Source organism: Equus quagga, chromosome 3, assembly GCF_021613505.1.
Source record: "Equus quagga isolate Etosha38 chromosome 3, UCLA_HA_Equagga_1.0, whole genome shotgun sequence".
Lineage (NCBI taxonomy): Eukaryota > Metazoa > Chordata > Mammalia > Perissodactyla > Equidae > Equus > Equus quagga.
The window spans coordinates 117,282,414-117,309,225 of NC_060269.1; the positions used below are offsets into that span (position 1 = coordinate 117,282,414).

Here is a 26,812-nt window from a genome sequence, read left to right on the forward strand (position 1 = left end):
TTGCCCTTCTATCAGAGAGCCGTCTGTGACCGGATTGATACAGGAGCAGGAGCAAGACCAGCAGTGGCTGACACTACACTCCAACTGGGAGAACCTCAGTGGGACCACTTTGCATGAACTGCTGGTCGAAGGGTAAGACAGCCTTCACAAGAGCTGTGTAGAGTAGATTCCAGATCAAAGTTTACCATCAGGGGCCTTCTTTTATGTCTAATTTAAAATAATCCAAATTTGTCACGTCAATAGAGAGCTCCCGTAGAATGGTGATTGGCCTTTGTGTTTAACACTGTTTGGTTTTATTCCTTCTTTCTAGACAGACTTTTTTCCTCTTGGCTAATTATGATTTTCTTTAATGATGATTACAGAAACTCTCATGGTGAAGGAGGAGGAACTTGATTTCTAATCGTGCGGTTTTTTCCGTAGCCTATTTGAAATAAATCCTCCTATCTGCCCCTCTCCAGTGCTACATGCAGCTAGTTAACAGAGGGAATGGAAGGAATGATGACTGATAAAACTTGGAGAGTCTGAGGCAAAAACTGACATAAAATGAAGTTATAATCGAGTAGCCTTGAAAGTACACTTCTGAAAATTTCCCCCAGAGAACCATGGCATCTTAAACAGGACTGCCTCCCTTGTCTAAGGGTAAGGGTGCAGAAGGAAGATAAATGGAAGGAATTAACCCTTATCTTAGTGCTTATTACATTGTGGGGACACAGCTATAGAATATTTAAATAACTTGCTCACAAACTCACAGCCCACAGACAGTAAGTGATATCGTCTCAACTCAAACCAAGTTTATCTGAATCCAAATCTTCTAATAAGTGCCAGAGAAAGCACTTCTTAAGAATTCCAAAGAAGAAAACTAAAGGTGGACCATTTCTTTGTAGAATCTCTTGACGTTTTCCCCACAGACCAAACTCTGCTGCCAAATTTCTGAGTATTTGTCAACTGAAGTTCTTCCTTCTAAACAATGACCTGAATCTTTCAACAGAATGATTTGTTTCCCCAAAGTGGGAATGCCAAAAAATCCCTTTCAGGTCAAATAAATAAACTAATTATACAATCATTCTAAATTGGGCATTGGTAGAATGGGTTCTAGTCCTGGCTTGCTAACTAGATATGTGATCTGATATAATCACAGTTTCCTGTGAGATAAAGAGCTGGGACAGACAGTCTTTGATGTCTTTTCCTGTTCCTGCAAGCCATGATTTTGGGATCTAACAAATAACTAATTATTGCATATCTCTTCTATGCCAGGGTCAGTGCTAAGCTCTGAGGGGATGTAGAAGTGAATGACAAGGGCCCTGGTCTCAAGGAACATATTTGTATAGGTGGACAGAGAGACTATAATCTAGTAAACAAAGTGAATTTCAGACATTTGGAAGTGCTGCAAAGAAATTAAGGATAAAGAGAGAAAGTAAGAAAGAGATACAACTTGACGTTGTAGGAAGGCAAAAAGCAAACATACCTTTTTCTGCTTTATATAATTTATTATGTACAAATAATTACACATATCCCCATGCAATTTTAGCAAGAAATAAAAATACAGTAAATAATCAAAAAGGAATGTGGAAACGACATACTTAGGGCTGGATTTTATCTTTTTTAGAGGTCTAGCATTCTAAGCACATCACAGTACTTTCGACAGTCTCAAAGTGTTTTCTGTCTTTTAAATTTACACTGTGAATAAATGCTTCATGATTGGAAGAGAACTCTGCAAGCAAAACTTCGCGTATTCTAAACCGAATTCTCTTGTGCAGCTACATTGATAGATGCTTAAACATGGCCCATGTTCTTACCTTCAAAGGTTAACTCAGATTTTTAGAAAGTTCTTCATTTCCTGAACCCACACTGCCTATAAGTTCTACCTACTGGTTATGATCCTGCCATCTAGGGTTTTGTGGAATAAATTTAACCCCCCTTTTTCTGTCAGCTAATCATAGACCCACAGTTTAACAATGAAAGCCTTGGCAAGATTCCTTTCCAGTCTAAATATTTAGTTCCTTTATCTGTTCTCTAACTTTTTGAAGTAATATTTTATTTCTCTCAAACGCTTTCTCAACTTCTTTTGTACATACATGCTCTCTGCATCAGCACAACAATCTGACATGCTCCCTCCTCACCACAGATTCTAAGAAGCAACCCAGTTTCCTCCCTTTTCCTCTCTCTACCTTGAGAATTGTGGTTTGAATTAATATTCTGGGTGGTACCGCCAGCCAAGATGATGTGGGAAACTTGAAAACAGTAGTTTCTCTTCCCACAGATGTGAAATTATGATGATGATATTAAATAAACTAAAGAAGAGAACACATCCTCCAAACACCCCCACCCCTGAGGTGATCTCTGACCACAACTCTGCCTTGAGAATTTCTGCACTAAGTATAGTCGTTAGTCAAAGATGCAACCTCTGCTAACAGTTGAATCTATGTGTTGCTTTTCACTGATAAAGTGTTTGAAGTGAAGATAAATATGTAGCTTAATATTATGCCATTTTATCTTTCCAAATCTAGGCAGTCTTGTCACAGCAGAAGTAAGATTTCTCTTCTGTGTACTAAACAAGGTGAGAGAATGAGTGATGGAGCAATGGGATACGAACTTCATTTAACCGAATTGGCTCAGGGGGAAAATGATCACTGTACATGACAGCAAAGATTCAAGCATCTAGCTGGGTTTGGCAGAGAGTCATATGCTGTCTTTCCTGCTCCTTGGTAGACTGTGGGCACCGCCCTGCTGCCCGAATGAACAAAAGGATCCTCGGGGGTCGGACGAGTCGCCCTGGAAGGTGGCCATGGCAGTGTTCCCTGCAGAGTGAACCCAGTGGACACATTTGTGGCTGTGTCCTCATTGCCAAGAAGTGGGTTCTGACGGTTGCCCACTGCTTCGAGGGGTAAGCTGCATCTTTTCTTTTTTGCTTTGCCTGAATCTGATCATTTTGTCATTGGGGCATTCTTAGTGGCATATGTAATTCTGTGATGCCATTTCAGTGCAAAAGCCACGGTTGATCTACTTCCTGGGGCTTTATCTGCTTAGATTTTTCTACCCTCGGTGTTGTCATCCTGTACATGTGCTGCTCATTTATTGGCAAAGGATATATAATGCTTATGATTTACGTCCTAAAGAGGGAGGGAGAGGAAGAGGTTTAGAAGACTGACATTGCCGCCAGCAGTAGTCTTTTTTCTAGCCCTCTTTATATGCATCAAGTACATCTGAAGTCAAACAGAGGGATTTACTTGGACGCTACAGTCAGGTTAGATTGCTGGAGGAACTAGTGAGGAGTTTGGCAAGCAGAGTTAAAGATACATTATATGTATTAGTCAGGATTCTCCAGAGAAACAGACCAATGAGACAGACAGAAGGAGAGAGAGAGAGAAATGTATTTTAAGAAATTGGCTCACAAGATCGTGGAGGCTTGGCGAGTCAAAAATACGATTGGCAAGCTGGAGACTGCAATTCTATCCAAGGGCAGTCTGCTAGTAGAATTTCTTCTCACTCAGCGGAGGTCAAGTCTTTGTTCTAGTCTCCAACTTATCGGATGAGGATAATCACGTCACGGAGGGTAATCTGCTTTACTCAAAGTCCACCAATGTAAATGTTAAACCAAATGTTTGACCAAATATTTGAGTACCGTGACCCAGCCACGTTGGCATATAAAATTAACCATCACAGTATACCTAAAGGGAGCAGAAAAATAAGATGAAGGGGAAACCTACTCCAAATTGACAAATGTCACTGTGGAAGGTCCTCATCTGTTCTGACTATCTGTTGTTGTGTAATTTAGGAGAAAAAAAATACAATGACAACAGCAAACAAAAAAACTTCAGACATAGCGGTGCAGTTTGTCTCTGCTGGGCAATGTCTGGGGTCTCCGCTGGAAGATTCTAAGGCTAGGGCTTGAACCATCTGAAGTCTGGCGGTCAGAGCTGCCCATTGGCTGGGGCCTTAGTTCCTCTCCATATGGGACTCACAGCTTGGTGTCTGGCATCCTCCAGAGTGAGCTTCCCAAAAAGGGAGCCAGGAGGAAGATAGGTGGCCTTTGACCTTTCCTCCAAAGACACACAACATTGCTTCTGCTCTGTGGTTGGTCAGAGCCCTCACAAGCCCCGCCCAGATCCAAAGGGAACAAACAAAGCAGCCTCCTCTCAGCAAGAGGAGTGTCAAAGGGTTTGAGGACATGTTTGAAAAACCACTACACCACCCATTTTATTCAATTTATTTTTAATAATTTTACTTTATTTCACAGTAATATTAGGTAATAGCAAAAACTTAAAACAAAATAGCTCACAGTTCTATCACCTAATTGATATTTGCATTTGACTAGGTTAATTTCTAGAAAAAAATGCAATTTTTTTTTTTGCCTATTATTATTTTTTTTAGCTTTGCCACTTACTGTGTCTCTGTGGGTCAATTACTTAGCTTCTTTGGGCTACCGTTTCCTCATTGGTGAAATGAGGGAACTAATAGTCCCTACCTCACAGGGTTGGTGAGAGCGTATAGTGAGATTGTCTATGGAAAGCTTGAGAACTATCCTGGCATCAATCAGTAAGACCTCAATAAAGATCAACTTTTCTTTTAAAAAATTATTACTAAAAACACATATTCTACCTTTTTCCGTAGCCTTACAGCATGGGTACTTTTGCATTTTGCTAGCACTATTTTTATCTCCTGCCATACTCTCTCTTTTACTTTCTCATTCTCCTCATGATAACCCCTGTTACAGCCTAGTGGAATATTCCTCCACAGTTATAAACATAGTTTTCGCAGGGTGTCATTGTTTACTTTCACAGTTTGGAATCACACTCTATACTTTTGTTTGTAAGTTGCTTTTCTCATGTAGCAGTATCTCATGGACATCCCTCCAGGTCAATAGATGTAGCTCTAGCTTATTGTTTTCAGAGCTAAATGATATTCCATAATATAGATTTACCATAACTTTTTCTTTTATTCCCCAGTTGGTGGGCATTCAGGTTAGTTCCAGATTGCTACCATTTTAACAATACCGCAGTACATCTTCTTATATAAAGCTACTCACCTACTGGTACTTTTGTTTCTATAGGACAGAGTCCCAGCACATATATTTAGCTCCACCTGGGGGTTAGAGAGATGAATACGTGTTTCCTTCCTTGGAGTGCTAACCTAGTGAGGAGACAGACAGTTAAACAAATAATTAGAATATAATGTGATAAGTGATGATAAAATGGAAAAGTGTATATCCAGTTATTTGATTTCTCTTTTGGGGGAAATAGAATATAAAAAACCAAACCAATACCTCCTATTGGGAACTTTTAAGGTGTAAGACCCAAAATGATTGGAAGAGTCTGTATAGTACGTCAGGAAATACACTGCAATGTTGTCGCTTCAGAAGGTGCCAGATGTTTCCAGATGTCTTTTCCAATTCTGATTTATAACTCCCTGATAAGCAGAGAATTATACTAGCAAGAGTACATTCATCAAAAGATGATTATCTAAATGAATCCAACAGGTCTTTGAGGGAACAACACTCTTTACGGGCATTAATCCAGGTTCATACGCCACTTTTGTCATTTCCATATGTGGTGTCCAATTTTCCCTCACTGACAGATCTGTGAAGGTCTTGCAATAGAGAAGAAATATGTGGTTATAATTAAGGAAATGGATATGATATCAAAGGCCTCGGTGAAATTTCGTGGAAGACTAAACTTAACAGAACTGTCAGGAGGGGCCTGGCCTATCCATAAGAAACTAGAAATTGCCAAACTTCTAACAAGCTTTCGCTTGAATGTGTGCTAATAACTCTGATTCTGTTTTCCATTCTCTCCAGTGGCCCTGCAAGCTTTTGAGAACTTCTAATTGTAAGCCTTACTCTGCTGGAGCCATCAATTGCTGCAATTAATGGAATTTACTTCATATCCTGATCCCATACTTTGACAAGGCCCACTGTGCCCCATCTGTAGGTCTTCTCAAGCCTGTCTCTTTTAATTATATTCATGCAAAAAAGACAAGTACGTTTTGCTCTTCCGTGGAGAGGTACTTAAAAATCCCACACGAGAATTAAAAACATGAGATGCTGAGCTGATCAGATCAAGTCCCATAGGCCCTAATAACAGTTCAACTTCAACGGTTCTAAGGAATAAAGACTTTGACTTTCACGGGTAATTGAACAAGCAATTTTCCTGCCTTCTTCCACCTCTGTAAGACTTAAGGATGAACTTCCTAGGCTGGCACACAACTAGCAATTGTCAGAAGCATCTAATTCCTCTCTAGGAAGCCTGCATGAAAAACTGTCAGCTCGCTATGTGACCACAACCCTTAACCCTGCTGGGTTACTCACCTCTTGATTTCTACCACACCAGTTCTTTACTCCGACAAGATTGTGGTGGCTTGTCTGCACTTCTTCCCCTATTATCTCAGCCCATCAACCTCTTCCTCATCCCCTTTCTTTCCCCAGCTAACCTAGTGCCCTGGGCTTATCACTTCAGTCCTCTAGCCTTCTTTCTGTCGCTGAAATCCTCCAAGCTCATTCTTACCTCAGGACCTTTGAACTTGCTGCTTCTGCAGTTTGGGGCACTCTCATAGAATCACAAAACTACCTCCTTCCTGTCATTCACATCTCAATTCAAGGGTCATTTTGTCAAAGGCCTTCCTTAACTATCCCAGCTAAGGTGACCCCCATCAGTTATCCCTCTATCACATTACTCTAGCTTTTCATTTCTAAGTACCCGAGATAATCTTATTTGTTTATATATTTTTTTAGCCTAGTAGAATGAAAAATCTATGAGGGGATGAACTCTGTCTTCCTCACCCTCGTGTTTTTATTTCTTTCAGCATGGACGATAACAGCCACTCAATAAATATTTGTTAACTGACTAACCAGCCCCTTCTTGATGTTTCTTAGTAATCACATCTGTAATTCTTTTAGTAGTTAGGACTATAGTTTGTCTGGAACTGGAAATGTCAGCTCATCTACAGAAGGTCAGTGATTTCTCACTGACTCGTCCCGTATTTTAGACCACACATCAGTTCAAAACATCAATGTATTAAGCACCTGTACGTTTTATCATACAGAAGACGAACTTTCTGGATATTGTCTGAAGATCATTTTCTTTGAATGGGAGAAATTGGAAGTACAGGAAACTTCAAATAGTTTTGCTTTGTCTTAGTTACTTACTAATATTATTTGCCACAGACAGAAATTTTCCTCTTTTTGCACATTATTTTGCTGAAAAGCAGTTTTTACTTTTCCTACTTTTTGCCTTTTTTAAACAAACCCCTGATCACTCTATGAGTAAGATTTTCTGACAGTTACTACGGTTTCATGCCACTCTTGTGATAGACTTTCCAGTTACAAAGCTCTGGGATCGCTTTGTAGTCAAATTTAGTTTTTAGCTGATTCTTTATTTTCTTACTGCAGTCATTTGTGATGGTAGCATCAGAATTTGGCACTTGAACTCCCCTGTCTATGTTGAGCTGCACTTGTTTTAAGAGTCTCTGGACACATTATGATCTCTGTAGTTTTTCAAAACAGGTCTAGGATATGTATCTGACTATCCCTTTTTCTTGATTTTTTGGAGCCTGGGATGACAAAATTATTTACTTTCTGTAATTTCATCACTGATGGATAGCTTCCCACCACTCCTGGGAGATATGTTCGGGAAAGAGAAGATATCTTCCTGCTACTTGTCATCCTATGGCTCACCAGTGAGTCTCTACCCATCCTACATATTTTCCCTCCAGTGGCCAGAACTTAATTCCTATGTTGATGCCTGTGGACCCTTCTCTTTGTTTCAGAGAAGTTTAGTAGAAAACGCGTGGTCGAGGGCTAAAAAGACCAGCATTCTGCTCTGTTACCATCACTTACTGGCTCTGTGACTTTAGATGAGTCATCCATTGCTTCAAGTCACTGCTTTCTCTTCTTTAAAATGGAATAAGAATTCCTATGTACACCTCACAGTTGGTGAGAAGATCATTTGAAATAATGTGTGTACAAATACTTGGGAAACTATAAAGCAGAGATCTTATACCAATGAAGAATCCAGGCTGCTGATCTATTTCCTTGTTGTATTCCTTTCTTAACTTTTATCCAGCACTTAAACTCTGGATACTTTACATAAAATCCAGAACTCTGGCTTCCCTTGAACAATTGGAAAGTCAGGTCACACTGGGCATTCCAACATGACAGCAATCAGCAGGGAGCTGACAGGCGGATGACCCTCCAGATGGTAAGAGCTTGTGGTCTGACACCTTCTGCTTATTGGCTTACTTCCAGCCCCTTCTCACATCTACTTTGTGGTCATCCTATTCTAGAGGCTATTCACTGCATGCGTTACAGAGAATTTTTAAAAATACCCAGGGCAGAGCACAATACTGAATGTAAGAGTTTCGTCAGATTTGTAGAACAACAACGATGCCATCGAGTGATATTTCTTTATTGAGAGCAAATTTGGTGGCCTTCAAACTACCTCCACATCACCATTTGCATTGCTATTTCTGGAGGAAGACTTGTAAAATAGGGTGATTTCTATCACAGGTGTTAATTATAAATATTAACCTTTTTCTTCTTAAAAAGGAGATTTTTAATTTATTTAATATTAAATATATTAAAGCAAAATCAGAAAAGGTGAAAGGAAGGAAAATTTTGTGCCCTTAAAAAAAGATAAAGATGGAAGATCTCTAAACTTGGCTAACTGAATTAAGTGAATTGTAGCATTTTCACGTCTAAACTAGAGTTGAGTATGGTAAATTACAAACCAAAGTGACTGGTTATTGTGTCCAGAAACGTTGTGCCTGCAATGCTGTATCAATTCCCTAGCAGGTCTTAGTTCATCTGAGCTATATAAGTAGCTGGGTTTTCTCTCTTGAGCTGATAATTGAAGACTTGTACGTTGAAATCATACTCTCTCAATGTTATCTATAAAGCATGTTCATTATTAAAACAGTCATATAGGCATGAATAAATTAGAACCTAAATGTGAAGCTTAGCTAATGAAACATCATCTAGAGCAAGAACGAAAGGTGAAAAAGGTCCTTTAACACCTTCCTTAGCCATTTTCATTGTGCTCAGTGAGTTTTCACCTGGCTTCACCTTGGCTTCCTCACTCTCAGAACATGAGATCTTTGCACAACCTTCTTTAAGGATGCACCAGTTCTCCTTGCTGCTGCTTTGAGGTCTGACAACTTAGCGAGAAAAAGTCCCCATTATGCTGAAATTTTTAGCTACTATACTTGGCTTTCTTTCTTTGTAGCCCAATATAACTCTTTTCCCTAAAATGGCCATATGTACGTAGCTCAGGCCTATGTGCTTCTTCACTGGGTACTTTTGAACTGAATCTAGTAGCCCTAAAGTCTCTCTTTTTTTCCTTTTTGCTTCCACCCAGACGGGGATGTCTCTGCCATTATTCCTGACTCATTTTTTCCAGCACACGCTTACTTAATCTACCAATATACCATTTATACAAAGCTCCCTCACTTCAAATACCCCTTTCAAACAACAGGCTTTGTTGCTGATTTTTGCCAGACTTGGAAAAAAAAATTAAAAGAGACTTTATTTTTCCCACGATACTCATAACAAAAGAGAAAAGAACAATATCCTCACTGAATATGAATAGCATATGAATTTCCTGTGTACTCCTTTTTCTTGTTTTTTGGTGGATAATGCCATAAAGACAGTAGCTTATGTAGCAAGAGATTACTGGATACAATTTAATAACATTTAACAGTTTTATTGACCCATTTTTTTACTGTTAGAATTAGATTAACCCCTAATACAGTAATTGTCTGGAATTTTTATGTTATTTCTTCTTGTTACAAATAATTTGCAGTGTTCAACTATTTGAAATACTGCTTGTGATTTAAGAAAATGGATAAGTATTTGTTATAACCAAAATTTAATAGCTTTGATTCAAGGGCAAGAAGCTATTATATTTTAATATTATAGCAGAAATTTGAAATAAATTATTACTTGATTTCAGAAATCTTAAGTAATAGAATCTCAAGTGAATATTGAATTTCTTAAATGGTCATGCACTTACTCCTCTAGACTAAAAAATGGAAGGCACAAGGGGAGGAGAACAGGAAGACAAGAAAGAAGGGAAGGAGAGAGGGAGGGAGGGAGGAAGGGGGGAAAGAGAGAGAGAGAGAAGGAAAGAAGGAAGGAAGAGAGAAAAAAGCAAGGAAGGAAGGAAGAAAAGACAAGTTCTTTGAGTGATAGATTTATTTAATGAAAAATAGTTCTGTAAAATTATCTTGTAATGCTCATGAGATAACATTTCCTGCATTTGACTATAATAGTTTCTTTACTTGTCCATCTTTGCTCAATTCTAAAGTTGTGTAGGCTGAAATAATGTCTTTCTTGCTTATTATTGTAATCCCTAACACAATGCTTGGCATGAAAGAATTGCTATAAATCTATATCTATCTATCTATAGCTACATCTATATTCAAAGAATGACATCAATTCCTGTTCTGATAGCTCTAAAATTATTTTTCCTTACAATAGGAAAAGGATAGAATGCATGGACTGTGTAGAGGAGTCTTTTAATGGAGTCTAGTCCAAGAATTCAACAATGCCACAAACAGGTGGACTGCTGGGCTTGGCCACTGCTTCCCTAACCCTCCTGAAATCTCAGAACTTTGAATCTTTGCCATGCACAAGAAGATGGTGAAGAAAGGCATGCTAAGGAAAGAAGGAATGTGGGTGGGTTTTTGTCTGAGACTCCCTAGGGAGCTCTTAAAAATACTGATTCTCAGGACCCAGTCCCAAAACCTTTCAATTGATATGGGGTGATGCCCCAAAAATCCATATGTAAAACCTCCCCAGATGATTCATTGTTCAGCCTGGGTTGAAAAACAACTGGTCTAGTTAATCAAATCAACCTACTTTAGTTAGGCGAGCTCCCAAGTGGTAGCATGGCTGATGTATGTTACCACAGCATGAGAGAATGTCCATAATGAAAGCTCCAGCCTCCAACGCTGTGGTCCACTAAATGCCCACACCTTTGATCCTGGCCTACTCTGCAGGAGGAGGGCCTGCAAATGGAGGAGGAGGTGGAGGGATTGGTGAAGAATAGACCTTGCTTAGGTGGTTGGATTTGGCCACTAATAAATGTTTTGAAATGACATCCATTGAGCTCTCAATAAACAAATACTTGTTGAGAACCCACTGCACGCCAGCTACTGGGCTCTGTGACTACAGCAGTGAACAAGACCAGCCAGGTCCCTGCCCTTACAAAACTTACAGTCTGGGGACAAGGCACAGAAAAGACAAATAGATGTGTCCACGTCATTGCCACCAATGAGTTCTATGAGAGAAAAATTAAAGCAGAGTCAAGAGTAGAGAGTGATGGGGTAGAATAAAGGCTCAGCAAGGTGGTCAAAGAGGACAGCTCTGAGGAGGTGATGTGCGAGCTGAAACCTGGATGAAGAGAAGGTGTAAAGATGGGAACCAGGTGAGGGCTGAGAGAACAGCAAGGGAAGAGCCCCTGAGTTGGGGATGTCCTCACCATGGTCAAAAATAGAAAGTCCTTGGGGTTGTAATGGAACAGATCATGTAGGGCCTCAGAGGCCATGGATAGGAGTCTACAGTTTGTCTCATGTATGATTCAAAGTCCTTGGAGAATTATAAGCATTGTAATTATATAGACTTGATTGAATTTTATTTTTAAAAAGATCACTGTTGCTGTGAGGAAAACGGGTTATAGGGGCAAAGAGTAGAAGACAGGCTACTATTTGGGAGGTCATTGATTGGTCGAAGAGGGTAGCTTAGATTAGGATCATAGTGGAGCAGGAGGAAGAAACAAGATTCAGGATATGTTTGAAAGTAGAGTGGTGAAGACTTACTGATGCATTCAATGTTGGGTATAAGAGAAAGAGAAGATTCAACTGTGTAACTGGTGGTCGTAAGTATTAAATAACTGTAAAATGAATTCTGAATGCTTAGAGCATTGTCAGTACATGGTAAGCACTCAATAAATCTTAGCCATGATCAAATGTCCTAGCGAGTGTGTAGAGGAGATAATCGGGCATGCAAGCCTGTAGCTCAGGGGAGAGAATGGAGCTGGAGATAAATGTTTGGGCGTCAGCAGGGTGTGGGGGGGTATTTAAAACCACTGGACTAGTTGAAATCATCATGCGGGTGAGTATGGAATGAGAAGGTTGAAAGTAGAGCCCTGGGGCACTTCAATGTAGACATTGAGAGCAGAGCAGGAGGATCCAGAAGAGGAGACTGAGAGGGAAGGGCCTATGAGATTGGAGGAAATGCTGGAGAATGGAGAGTCCTGGAAGCCAAGGGAGGGAAGTGTTTTAAGGTGGGAATTGACTAGAATATTGTTGACAAGTTCAGATTTGAAGTCAAGAACAGTGAAGTTTGAGACTGACCATTGGAAATTGTGGGTGACCTTTTTAAGCTCTTGGCTTGAAATTTTCAGAAGGCTTTCTTGAAAACATGACATTTTTCTGAGGCACTTGCTCTTTCTTGGAGGAATCTCTTAGCCTTGGCTTTTTATTCTCTTTCTTCATTTTTTCCACTCAATGAAGCAAGTAACTACCCCGCCTGTCTTTCAAATTGAACAAGTTTTATCTTCCAGAATATTCCCTTTCAAGAAGTATGAGCTTTGCTTTCCACAACACTATCTGTTTACGAATTGCTCAGGCCATTATCTAAACACTTCTTATATGAACATATCAGGAGGTGGGCATGGAAAGAGCCATTATTTACATAAATAAAATATTCTAAAAATCACGTAAATTTTAAAATGTAAATCCACGTTTAAGATGCCAGTAGCTCTTGAATTATTCTTTTAGGAGAGAGAATGCTGCCGTTTGGAAAGTGGTGTGTGGCATCAACAATCTAGACCATCCATCGACGTTCATGCAGACGCGCCACGTGAAAACCATCATCCTGCACCCTCGCTATAGTCGGGCAGTGGTGGACTATGACATCAGCATAGTGGAGTTGAGTGAGGACATCAATGAAACGAGCTACGTCCGGCCGGTCTGCTTACCCAACACGGGGCAGTTATTAGAACCTGATACGTACTGCTACATCACAGGCTGGGGGCACATGGGCAACAAAAGTAAGCCAGGATCCTCAGGAGCACTTGCCCTTCAGCTTGTAACTGGAAAACACTGTGTTACTCCTAGGCTTTGGCAGTAATTTCCCATTTTAAGTATAGCTGCAAATGGTGAATGCTAGGCAGAATGTGTCACACTGTCCCTTCCATGTAAACGGTAGATGTCAATACTTCATCGTGGCACTTAAACGTGCCGAGCTCAGATGTAACCTCAAAAATCCTTCCCCACACCTCCGAATCTTTCTCCAAGGAGCCAATACCAATGTTTTGTGGCTGCCATGCAAGGTGAGACCTATCAGTCATCCCTGATGAGCGCTTTGGACTGTCTCTCTCAGTGATTTGCGGGCAAAGTCACTAGGAGACTTTATCTAGTGGTGAGGCAGTTCCACTCGTGCAGTCAAGCTGCATGGCCACATTTCCAATTCTGTGCTAAGATTTGGCGCTGTTGACGTCTGTAACAAAACCTGTAAGTCATTCTAGAAAGAACACTGATTTGCTATTTGTCTATTTAAATTGATTAAAATATTTTGGCTCCCTAGATGATGTAAACATATAAAACATACAGAAATTAAGAAATTTGTACTACTTACTCCCAGACCCCGTAACAGTCTCTCCTACTTTGCTTGACCTATTAAAAGTTAAGAATAAGAGTGTAATCCGCGAGACATTTTCTTTAATGGTGATTGCTGACCACTCCAACTATATCAAGTGTACTGCCGTGGCTCTCAGAAGTGGTGATGTATATTGGTGTCCACCTGACTGGTATACCAACAATTGGTATAATTGTTAACCATCTTAGGAACTGCCAATTGGAAGGACAATTTTTTTCTTGAAATTTAGTCAGATAAGTTTTGAGCTAAGCTGAGTTTCTTTTCTATATGATCAAGTGAGGACAGAAAGAAAAAGTCAATAGAGAGAAGTAAGTAAATGACTCCTGAAAAGCTCACATGTAAGAACTTTGAAGGCAAGGTTAGACATAGGGCGTCACCATTCCTGTGCTCCTTGGTTTTTAAAAGTTGTAATTAGTATTGAGATATAAGAGTAGAATATACTTTATATTGCCTCTGTTTGTATTGTTTCCACAATATCCACATTAAAATCAGAGTAATCATGTAACATACGGTGCATACGATATTTGTAGTGTAGCAGAGTCTGAATTCAGTGAGAAAGATCTTATTTGCTCTGACTGCACTACCTTCTAGCTTACTTTAAAATGGAAAAAATAACAGCAGCTGTCTAACTCATGGATTATCATAAAGATTAAAGATGGTAGGCCCAGAGGACGCTGAGTGCAGGCGCCTGGCCTACTGCTAGTGCCTCATAAATGTTAGCGATGGTTCTTACTACCTTTCTTTTGACAACTCGGGAAACTTTCATTATCTGCATCACATTGATTTTTCCCAGCATGATTGTTTCTTCCAGTAAGATATCCTGTATCATATACATTGCTTCACCTTCACTATCTAAAAGGAGAACAGTGTGTATAATTCTGTAGAATGGAGAAATAACAAAAGATTGATGCTTCGAGAAATCCATTGTTATTCTTCAAGAACTTTCAAGCAAGATGGACCTCACATAGTTTTTCTGCTGATGCTAAGGGATGGCTTTGTCCCTTTCAAAATCCCTCTGTCATATCTGCTAGGATTAAAGGTTCTTACCTTAAATAATGGCTTCCTTAGCACATGGTGAGACACATTCTTTAAACCAAGGATAGGGCAGTCCTTCCCTGTTAGAATGAATGGGTGTTCTGTACCTTAGCTGGGCGGGACTGATGTGAGCTGACGCTGAGCTGGCAGCCTCCTCTCTGGGGCAGAGTTCTCGCTTGATTATCTTCCTTTTCATTGTAGTAGCTGTTGTTTTTGTTGCAGCATATAAAGAGGGGAAAGCACGAGCCAAGTTACCTAAGCAGTCTGTGCCTCAATATTCTGATTAATAAAATAAAGGGGTTTGGCTCGATGCTTGCTATCAACACTTCTAATTGGAAAATTCTGATTCCAGATGAGCCTTGTCTTTGAAATGACATTTTAAGTAAAGGCTGTGGTTCTCTTGGTGTGAAAATGTAATCATTTCATACATGGCTAGCCTCATTTTTGAGTGATTTTACCCTCTTATATATTTTATTTCTTGTGTTTCTTCTTCTTTTTAAAAACATCCAGTGCCTTTTAAGCTGCAGGAGGGAGAAGTCCGCATTATTCCTCTGGAGCAGTGTCAGTCCTACTTTGACATGAAGACCATCACCACCCGGATGATCTGTGCAGGCTATGAGTCGGGCACAGTCGACTCGTGCATGGTGAGTTGCTTTCTGGTTACCAGGAGATTCAGTTCAGCAGTAACTTCAATGGGTCCATATAAACTCATTATTATTAATGTGTGGCCCTTCGGGAACATTTTTTGACAATTGTTTCTTACCAAATGTTTCATTATACAGTGTGTTTTCCTTCAACCAGTACCCAAGCAATCCCTCGAACTGCCTCTGGGCCCTTCACTCAGGCTGCCCTCAGCTTTCCATCTATGCCTGGGGAGCAGCACTCTGGGTCAGCAATGCAGGAAAGCAATGGTTCTGGTCCGCCTCATGGACCATTTTAGCAGCTAGGACAAACAAAGCTCTAAGAGGAGCTGGCAGTAACCGTGGCTCTGACCAGGCTGTCCCAGGGAGCAGAGGGACACCAAAGGACATTTTCAGCCATCAGGGTGATGGCATTAAGGCACACACAACACCCCAACTTCCAGGGTGTGTGACAGAACTACCTCTGTGTCAGGAGATGATCACACTGGCATTGCCTGGGCCTGCACTTGCTTCCAGCATGTCCTGAACTGTCACTGAATGCGACCTTGAGACATCCGGGATTCTTGCTCACTAAATTCTATAAGCTCTGCTAACTTAGTAGTGCAGGGAAGCATTTTTATTTTTACTTCGTAAACACTCACTGAATATCATACTGGACTGGCTCCCAGGGAGTGATGAAAATATGCAAGAGCTCAAAGCAGCTTATAACAGAGTGGGGCCAACAGTTAATTATATGGCACTGCTGTGAGCACCTTTGTTATTTCACTGCTTCAGAGTTGAAATTGTCCCCCACAGTTTAGAACTGAAGAAGAGATGCAACAATTCCATCACCACTAACTAACATAATAAAATGACATTTTGATGGTCCATTTCAGAATGGGCAAATCAGGGGACTGGACACGGCCCAGTGGTGGTTTCTTAAACAGTGGTCTTGGGAAAGAGGGGGGCAGATGGCTCCCTTGGAGTTTCACTGAGACTGCCTTCCCTTCTGCCTCCTGCCCACAAGTCACCCAGCTGAGGTGGGCAGTGGTAGAGGAATCCTTGCCCTCCATGCAAAGGCCCAAGTTTGATTTCCCAAGCCAAAAAACCAAACATAAAGTGTTTTGGGAGGCAGAGTGGTGTGGGTTTGGGACACAGCATTTGCAGCCTGAAAGATCTGGGTTGGATCCCCTCTCTGTCGGTAAGAACAATGTGACCTGGAGAAGTTATCTAACCTCTCTAGAAAGTTTTCTCATGAGTAAAATGGGGCTGATTCTAATTTGCAGGGTGTTCTGAGGATTAACTGAGTTAATGTATGTCAAAGCCCCTATCTTTCACACATCTGTGTGTGATGCCTGGCACATATGCTCAATGACTAGTAACCATATGAATATTAACATCTACCAGTTAATATATATTGTGGTCCAGGATCGCCTTCAAATGCTAATAATTCACTTAATCTGCACAATCACCCTTCATGGCAGTATCATTGTTTTTCCTATTTTACAGATCAAGAACACAAGGGACCAGAGAGCTTAAGTAATTTACCCCATATCATCCAGCATGAAGGTGGTAGAATGAGAGTATGAACGCAGGCAGTCTGGCTTCAGGGCCCAAGTGCTTGGCTGCTATGCTTTCCTAGTACAATGATTAACGTGAATACATTTCTCTCTGTCCCCAACAATGATTTGGAGGTCTACCCAAAGCTAGGGCCTCTTCATCTCTTGGTAATTGCTAAAGGAGGGGAAGGGAGTGATTCTTTGAAAGAGATTTGAAGGTCCAGGCACAGACACAGGCATCGGTATGTTCATATCATGATGTCTTAGTAGAAACCAGGTCATACCAACTTCTTTAGTAGTGGGGATGCAGCACTGTGGGTACATTAAATGCGTACCAGATGTTCTCTAACGCAACTCGGGTAGAAAACAAAACTCAAAACAAACAAACAAAAGCTGCTTTTTACTAGGTCTCGAGAAAGATTATTTACCAGAACCTTTCCTTATCTTCCTTAATTGCATCAACAGGACACCTTGGAAGCCATGGGTCCCTCTGTTAAGGTCAGAAATCATGGGGATCAATACTGAGGGCAATCATAAACTTCAGCCTAAAGCCCAATATTACACAGAGGAAAAGAGGACCAAAAAGAGCAGCACATTGTGCCTTTAGCTGGATTCTCCCTTTTGTTTTGGATTGTTTCCCCTTCAACTCTTGTTTTCTACCTTACAAAGGTCTACCTGCCTCACTACGACAAGCTCAAAGCCATGTCTCAGGAAGGCAGTTTTTGTTCTTCTCCAGCTGGAAGTAATTGCTCATTCCTTTGAAGACTCCTTTATTTATAGGCCTTAGATTTTGCTTTCACGTAAAGGTGTTAATGTTACTCAAGCAGACTTTTGGCCCCTCAGGGACGAAAACAGTGCTTTCTTCACCTGTGGAGATGCTAGCACAGAATCTTGCAAAAAGTACATGAGAAGTAATTATTTGGCTAAATTTCTGATCTGGAAGTGTAGAGCCGACCTATAAAATGTCTCGTTTTAATCACTCCCTGGCATAATAAATAGTTCAACTTAAACAACTCAGCATCTTAGTCTTTCTTCTATATAAGAGGAGATGAAAAAAATTTTGTGGAATACGTCTAATAAAAATGTTCTCAGTCAATTTTGATGGAAACAATTCAACTAGGCTTTCAGGCAGAACAATTCATTTTGCCCCTTGCAAGGTCTAGGCTTCTTATTTAGACTTACAGCATTGGTAAGTTATGAATGTAAAGATCACCACTTCCACAAAAGCATACAGCACAATCAAAAATTCAATTTTGCTGTAATAGCAATAGTATTCACTCACATTTCCAAGAAGCAAAATAGCAGAGTGATTATAGAGGCGGAGCTGTGGTGCCAGGCTGCTTGGGTTTAAATTCTAGCTCTGCCAAGGAACAAGTCATAAACCTGTGATTCAGTTTCATTATCTCCCAAATGGATATAATAATAGTAATAATAAAATATTATCAACTTATGGGGGCCGGCCCCATGGCCGAGTGGTTAAGTTCACGCGCTCCGCTTCGGCGGCCCAGGGTTTCACCGGTTCGGATCCTGGGCGCGGGCATGGCATTACTCATCAGGCCATGCTGAGGAGGCATCCCACGTGCCACAACTAGAAGAACCCACAACTAAAAATACACAACTATGTACCGGGGGGCTTTGGGGAGAAAAAGGAAAAAAAAATTATCAATTTGTAGGGATTTCATGAGACTTACATGAGCTAATACAGGGAAAGTGTTTGGAAGAGCATCAATAAACATGGTTACTGTTATTCTCCAACATTTTCAAGTGGGAAGACCACGTACTTCCAGGTTTGAAATTCCTGCAGGGCAAGGAGTATTTGTAAATTTCCACCATGAGTTCACATACTTCTTCCTTATTCTCTAGGGTATCAATCTCTCTCTTTTGAGGCAATGCAGAATACACCTCTCTAACCTACTCTAATCTTTTCAGACATAGCAAATATTAATGTGTATAAAGCCATGGCGTCTTACTCTATGTGGGTGAAAGCACTGAATAAAACTCAGCTGCAACACCTAAACTGAAATATCACGAATGAAAATCTCTATGTATATGAAATAAAATACAGGGTAGAAATAGATGAAATACCTCACTGCAAATAATTCTCATGTGGCAGTTTCCATTCAAATATACTAAATGAAAAAAGTCCTAAGAATTATTAAGAAACGCAGTAAGTGGCCCCTGAGTGTTTTACTCAAAGCATCATTCACATAGCAAGAATCTTGAAAGTAAAGAGTTATTTTAGAATACTTTTCTCGTACTGTTTTGTGGGGAAAAAAAATCTTTGAATGTTCCATTTTGGGTACTTTCTGCATTCATAAAATGCATCAAAGTTAAAGAATGAGATTAGTTATAAGAGAAATAGTTCTGATACACTAAAGTTTTTTAAAAAATGTTCATGACATATTTTGATAAGTGCTGGGAATGCCTGGAAATGTCTTCTGATTTGATGGGAAGACTATAATTTTTTCCTAAGCCACTCCTATCCTTTTAAACATCAGAGTTTAAAATGTTTATTTGAAAGTTCCATTTATATAGTGGGCAGCATGCTCCTGCCACAGGTGGACAATGAAAGCTTTGTTGAAATTTTTCAAGAAATTGGTTAAGCTGGGTTGTAGCTTTATTGCGCCCTCAGGATAACATGGACATTAGGACTCTGAAATGCCAGCGACTAACGTCCACTATTATTCATTACAGGGTGACAGCGGTGGTCCTCTTGTTTGTGAGCGGCCTGGAGGAGAGTGGACATTATTTGGTTTAACTTCATGGGGTTCCGTCTGCTTTTCCAAAGTCCTGGGGCCTGGAGTTTATAGCAATGTCTCATATTTCGTCGAATGGATTGAAAGACAAGTATACATCCACACTTTTCTCCTAAACTAATTCCAAAGATCATTGGAGACTTTTGCCAGCAACACTCAAAGAAAATGCCTTCTGACCGTGGAGAGCTCCTGCAGAGAGCTGTACAGCAGCACTTTTCATGGACTGAGGTGCCCAACAGTGCAGTGCAAATTTTCATGTTTGTTTTGGTCTAATTTTATTCAGCTTTTTTTTTCAACTTTATTTTTCTCTTATTTCAAATTCAATGAAAGTCTGGAAACAGAGCAAAGCAGATTTTGTTCTTTTGTCAGGCCTAACCTCGACTGTAGCAAGAAATTATTGACTCTGGAGAGAGTTAGAATAATGCAGGTGCTAGGGTAACAGGTTATAGAAAATTCTCTTTATCCAATCACAAGAAGGACATTGAGATCCAGGCTGACTAATCTTCGCCAGCTTTTGTTTCTCAAGCCCAATAGCATAGTGGCAAATTTCAGTATCAACATTGGAGACTTGCTTTTGATTTATTAAAGGCCAAGATAATTTACATGCTTAAATTATTTACTAGGACTCTTCTAAAGTTTGCATAATTCTGAGAACTTATGAAAGACAGTCAGAGGTAAAAGACAAGTAGTATCCATTTTGGTGGCTGAAATAGCAAGACATATTGAACACAAAGCTCTTCAGATATCAACGTTAGCACTTGACATTATAGGACTGCCCATTCTGAATTTAAATCAAGGTTGTCATTTTATAGAAAAATCTCTATAGACCCTTCCCTGTAGCTGGGGTTTCTTAAGTGTATCAGTTGACTGAGATTTCAACAAGTAGGGAAATATTTTGTTCTGCATATGTGACAATGAAGTTGAGATTAAACTTTGCTAAAGGAGAACTTGCTTTAGACTGGAGAGATGCAATTTCTTAAAAAGAAAATTAAATTGCACCTGATTCCCAATTCGATATTCCAGTTTTCATGTGTTCGTCCATCCCAATAATGTCACAGAAATGTATCCAAAGCACAGCAAAACTTTGCATGGAGTAAAACACTTTGTAATTTTCTGTGAAAGATATTTAACATCTGGTGTTGCCATTTCTTCTTATTGATAATCAAAACAAAAATTTAAAGATGCTTTTAAGCACTAGGCCCAGTGCTAGTGATTTTACGCTTATCAATTTCTGAAGTAATTAGTGGTTAAAGTATGTTTCCCCACTGAAAAGCTTCAAAACACAAATCTTCACATGTACCTTAGTCAGGCATCCATTCTGCAACATCCAAATGCCTAAAATGTTTAAAAAACAGTAGGATTCTCTGCTAACCTCCACCAGCAACCTGGACTGCCTCAGCATTCCACAGACTACCTGCAATTTTATACATGTATTTTTGCACTCTTTTCTATGTGTACACGTATTTGAAATCCAAAAAGTTGTCTTGACACTTTCCATGTTATTCATCTCCTGTTCTGTAGTTTGTATAATCCTACTGAGAATGTGAAATCCAGCAAGGGAATTGTGGTCACAGTTGTATGAATGGTTAAGAACATATGTCAGTTTTGTCATAGCTGTAGGTACATACTTACTGTAACAACTTTTAGCCTTGCTCAATTTATGTTCAGTGAAATGTACATATTGTACTTATTTTAAATAACCCTCGATCCAAATAAAATGGTATAAACTTTTTTTTTTTTGGATATGGAACATGGATATCAAGTCCCAGAAGATTGTGTCTCCCACCATAACAGTTGGCACCGAGCTTCCCACCAATCAAAATTTACCTGTCTTATATCTCTCAGGAACAGGTTCTTCTATTTTAGATGACAGATGGCTCTTGGAGTAGTCTGAAATGAGAGGTTGCTAATAATCTCAAATCACCTACTGAGTGTCCAAGGAAACTTCAGCTTTGGTAAGAATGCATGGATCTTTAATGTCTAGAATACATTTTGGAAACCTGATCCAATTCTTTTCTAAATCTTTTGGGGTAAAATTATATCCCAAAATATATTAGTCATAATTAATTATTTTTTCTTGGCTACTAGAAGCAATGATATCATCCTTGGTCCCCCCAAATTCAGTGGAATACGTTGAGTATCAAAATGCAATAGATCACGTGAGCTTGGGTGACTTTGTGCAAAAGAGTTATTCTTATAAATGAGACCCTTTAAAGGATTAATACAGATTCCAAATCTCTTCTGCCTGAGGGCTAGATCTGTCTCAGAATCCAAAATTTTTCAAAATTTTAAAGACAAAGTAGAGTTTACCACCCAGTAATAAAACAAATTAATATTTTTGTAGCAAAATATATGCATAGTTACACTAAATAAAGAGCCTTACATCTATTTAGGACATTGAATTTGTGCCTAATTTATGATGGTATTTTCAGTTTCAGAGCTCTTGTGATTTTGGAATTGTGGATAAGAGATTGTGGACTCATATCATGAACCATCAAGACTTTGCTCTCCTCATATGTACAGATACTTCACATTTTGGAGGTTAATCATTTTTCTTGGTCATTTTGACTTATTCTTTTTATCCTTAGATTCTAATCCTTTATTTACAAATGAATATATCTCTAAATTTTTGTTTGTCAGAAGATGATGCTCTCAGGGAATGAATGTCAGCTGCTATGAGGATAACAGATGATAGGCCATCACTGATTTTTCTATATAAGAAAAGGCCAAAACAATATTCTGGTAAAAAGTGTGCTTTGGGATTTTCCTTCTAAGTTCTGGTACTAATTACTGTTGGATTCGGTGAGTATCTACAGGAGTGATGGTGCTTTTTCGTACATGTTATTTATTAAACAATTTATTTTAAAAAAATCATAAGAAAGTAGAAAGCAACCTCCATTAGCCATGTGGTATTTTGAAAGTTCTAGAAATCAATCTATATAAAAAACTATTTGCAATAATATCAGAAGGCTACAAAATAATGGCAGACCAGGACAGTAGGCAGCAGGTAGAAGATTCAGCCCTGAGAATAACAGTTTAATAGTCCTTAAGAAGATCTTGATATAGACATGGAACACTAGCATGGAGATTTCGTGAAGGCAATTCTGGGTGATTGGTGGGTGACAATTTTCAGATGAATAAATATAGAATTTTAAAAGAACTCAACAAGAATACATGATCTTAGAATAACACCTGGCCTTACTTCCTTATTTGGTATAAAGCAGTTTCTTTGTTCCAACTAAAGCCAGCATACATGATTTGCAACAGCAGTTAACTTGCTATAGACATTTCTGTCCTAAAACATACTAAAAAACAAATTTTTCTAAGAGCCTCATGGAATCCTCCTGATAATCACTTGTATTATTCTCAATTTATAATAGCTCAGTTTTAGAGGTTACAACTCCAGAAAAGTTACAGAGTATTGTAAAGACTATGAACCCTTAGAGGGTCTCTTGAAGATTGTTTTGAAATTGATTGTCTCATTTTGTATTGTCAGTTTTAGCATATAGGAAATTGCCAAATAGGCTATAGGCTCAGCTGATTCTGTCTGCCTTATCTATGGCCTCTGTTTCCCAATTGACAACATCTGCACAGAGGCAGACCTCATAAAAAGTCTTCTTTTGAGTAGAAGCTGAGAGAGGAACATGTTCCTATAGAACCCTGGCTTCCTCCTGCCCCTTCTCAATGAAGCCTCCACCTGAGAACACTGAAATGAGCAGAGAGGTGTGCCTAACATCTTCAGACAGAAGACCAAAAGCATCTTCCCATAGGAAATAAAAAGTTATTAATAATCACTATCTTTTAAATAGTACAATTATTGCCCTATTTTAGGTACACTGTTGTTTAAAAGGCTCTTGGGAATTTTTTCTCTGGATATTAACCATTTATAACATCTTTTCATGTGGAATTCTCCTGAGTTCTAACTAATCAATCTAAAAACTACTTTTTTTTCTTAGTTAAAAAAAAAATTCAGATTGAAGTCTGCTCATTGAAAGCATTTTGCACAGAATTTGAGATCTCTCAGTAAAATAAATACATCTCAAACGAATCCCCTTGAAAATGTTTATATTTCTAAGATAATTAAAATGCTTTTACAAAATCCAAAAAGTTTCATAAAAGCATTTGACTCTGAATTAAATATTTTACTTCCCTAAACTCTGTCCAGGTCAAACTCTGTCCTCGTTCACAAATGTATCCACAAACATACAATAAAGGTCGTCACATCAATTTTTCCAAACCCAGTAAAATGTCCAAATGTCCCTTAAGGAAAAATCCAAGTCATTCTTGCTTGGTAGAGGTGCCTCTCCAAAGTCCCTCTTCCAAACTTGAAGAAATACTTGCAACTCTAAGGAAGATAGCCTGCTTTTTTAATCCTTTATGGGTCCAGCTATCTCTGAGGCCTTCATTTCAGAGTAGTCTGAGTCTAAAGCAGTTTCATGTACAGATAAGTTTTCTTGCTCAACGGCACAAGAAGTTGGTGACATCATTGCAAAGACAGCAGAAGAGCCAGGCGTGGGTCTTCTCTCTGACTTGGTAGCTGAGTGGTTGCCATACTTAGATGTCACTTGACCAATCTTTCCAGCCCCTCTCCATTTCTTGAGAGCCTCAGTCCTCTCCTCTGGAGTCAGCCTGTCCAAGTGCTTAGCCCTCAAAATTGGAGACGGAAACAAGGATCCCTGAAGAACTCGGTATATAAACCTAGGTTACAAAAAGCACCACAGAATTACATTCACTTCAAATGCATCATGGGATACAAACAATACTCACCAATTAGGAAAAGGAAAAGAGTCTGGTGGCCATTTGCCTCCTTGAGGTAAAGGGAGAGAATAATGAACTATAAGATGAAGATAACAATATTAATTAAATTGCTGTAAAGCACTTAGAAAACAGTGAGTGCCCTGTAAATGCTTGTTAAATAAATAAAAAAATAAATAAAATCTGTAAAAGTAGAGATACCAATAGTGCTACGTTGTAGGCTTAATGCAGGGTTAAATGAGATAATACACACAAAGCAGGTAGAGTGTCGGCACACAGTAAGTGTTCAAAAAATGCTAGCTATTAGTTTCCTATGGCTACTGTGACAAATTGTCACAAATGTGCCCCTTTCAGTCCAAGCTGGTAGTGTTTATGCTGCTATAGCATTTTCAGAAACCTTGTGGGTCTCCAATGTATGTCATGAGGATTTATGCCATTAGATAAGAGGGTCCTCCACAGATTTTTCCTGTACAATCCTGTGTCCTTTCCTGGTAGCTGCTGAGGTGGTTGAGGGGTCCATGGGTCACACATCCAATCCCTGCAACACTAGCAAAATGTTTTCCAGCCTCACTCTTGGCCTTCTCTCTAAGCATACACCCAACAATCGATCTCCTAATTTTAGCAACTTTTGAAATCTAGATAGGCTGAGAACTTCCGAAATCTAGTTCCTTTGGGCTTAATAGTTCTTTTGGTTCTTTTTCTCTCACATTTTATTACAAGCAGCAAGAGGAAACCAGGCCAAATCTTCAACACTTTGCTTAGAAATCTCAGCTAAATATCCAGGTTCATCTTTACAAATTCTGCTTTCCACCTAAGAGTAGAACATAATTCAGCTAGTTTTCTGCCACTATATTGCAAAGATCGCCTTTCCTCAAATTTCCAATAACGTGTTCCTCATTTCCTTCTGAGTCCTCACCAGCAATGCCTTTAATGTTCATATTTCTAGCAACATCCTGTTTATGACGACATATATATTTTCTAAGATGATATGGCTTTCTCTACCCATGCTTCTCACTTTCTTCTGAATCTTCACCAGCAGGAACTTTAATGTCCTTATTTCTACCCACAATCTGTTTAAAGAAGTCTAGTATTTTTCTCTTATTTGCCTCCAAATTCTCCCAGCCTCTGTTCACTAACCAATTTTAAAGCCACTTCCACATTTTTAGGTGTTCGTTACAGTGGCGCCCATCTTCATGGTCTCGAAGTCTGTATTTGTTTCCTATGGCTGCTTTAACAAATTACCACAAACTTGGTGGCTCAGAACAACAAAAATTTCTCTCACAGTTCTATCAGTTTCACTGAGCCAAACAGAGGTGTTAAAAAGGCCATGCTCCCTCTGGAGGTTCTAGGGTGGAATCCATTCCTTGCCTCTTCCAGCTTCCGGTGGCTGCCAGCATTCCTTGGCTTGTGGCCGAGGAATCTTTGCTGCCATGGTCAAAGTACTTTCTCCTCTTCTGTCTGTGTCAAATCTCCCTCTGCCTCTGTGATAAGGATAATTGTGATTGCATTCAAAGCTCCACCCAGATAATCCAAGATAATCTCCCCATCTCAAGATCCTTAACTTAACTATATCTGCAAAGTCCTTTTTTGCTACACAAAGTGACATTCATAGGTTCCAGGGAGTAGGACATGGATATCTTCTAGGGGGTTATTTTTCAGCCTAGCAAAACAATATTAGATAGACTTGTACTGTTAATGCTCTTGAAGGAATTTTTTAAGACTACAACTTTAAAGTAATTCTTTCTTCATAAATTCTACAAATTCGTCTCGTCCACTTTTAATCTGAAAACTGGTAATAAACAGTGAGCACTACAGAAGCAGCTCAGTTTAGTTGTGATATTGTTAAGTATACATCTACCACTACCGCAGGATGACTTGGGTGGGTTTTTCCTATGCATTTCTAGAAGGGATGCCCATGAGCCACAAAGGGTTTGTGTCCATTGTACTTTATGATAGTGTTTCAGATTGGAGTTGGCAATTTTTTTTTCAATGGGCCAGATAGTAATATTTCAGAATTTGCAAGCCCGACAGTCTCCGTTGGAATTATTCAACTCTGCTGTTGCAGCGCAGAAGCAGCCATAGGCTACACATAAATTAATGAGTATGGCTATGTTCCAGTCAAACTTTATTTACAAAAATAGGCAGCAAGCCAGATTTGGCCGGTGAACCACAGTTTGTTAATATGTTACAGAATAATATGTTAGAGAATAATATGAAATTACAATTTTGACTCTCACATTTAAAAAGGTAGAAAAACTATTTGCTGTAGTGGTTTCAGCTAAACAGATATAAAACTATAAAAAGGAAGAGCTCTAACAGAGTTCAAAGATTTATAGATTAAAAACCCATGCATACTTAGCCATTTCCATCCCATACCATATTAGAAATCAAGTTAAACTAAAATGGGAAAGGTTATTGAAGTCAGATAAGGGAGGG

The 26,812-nt window shown here is 39.3% G+C and overlaps 2 protein-coding genes across 2 annotated transcripts in view; one reads left to right on the forward strand and one right to left on the reverse strand.

Annotated features, from left to right (window-relative positions):
* The window catches only part of LOC124237618 (atrial natriuretic peptide-converting enzyme-like), a 211,430-nt gene extending 190,078 nt beyond the window's left edge, over nucleotides 1–21,352 (forward strand). The window contains exons 17-22 of the mRNA XM_046657472.1: nucleotides 16–132; nucleotides 2,508–2,557; nucleotides 2,710–2,884; nucleotides 12,772–13,043; nucleotides 15,197–15,330; nucleotides 19,560–21,352. Of these exons, the coding sequence (XP_046513428.1) occupies nucleotides 16–132; nucleotides 2,508–2,557; nucleotides 2,710–2,884; nucleotides 12,772–13,043; nucleotides 15,197–15,330; nucleotides 19,560–19,742 (931 nt within the window). The 3' untranslated portion in view covers nucleotides 19,743–21,352. The remainder of the gene's footprint in view (nucleotides 1–15; nucleotides 133–2,507; nucleotides 2,558–2,709; nucleotides 2,885–12,771; nucleotides 13,044–15,196; nucleotides 15,331–19,559) is intronic.
* Nucleotides 21,353–23,119: 1,767 nt separating this feature from the next.
* Nucleotides 23,120–26,812, reverse strand: part of LOC124237213 (phospholipid-transporting ATPase VD) — a 109,133-nt gene continuing 105,440 nt past the window's right edge. Inside the window, exon 23 of the mRNA XM_046656657.1 lies at nucleotides 23,120–24,319. Coding sequence (XP_046512613.1) covers nucleotides 23,989–24,319 — 331 coding nt within the window. The 3' untranslated portion in view covers nucleotides 23,120–23,988. The remainder of the gene's footprint in view (nucleotides 24,320–26,812) is intronic.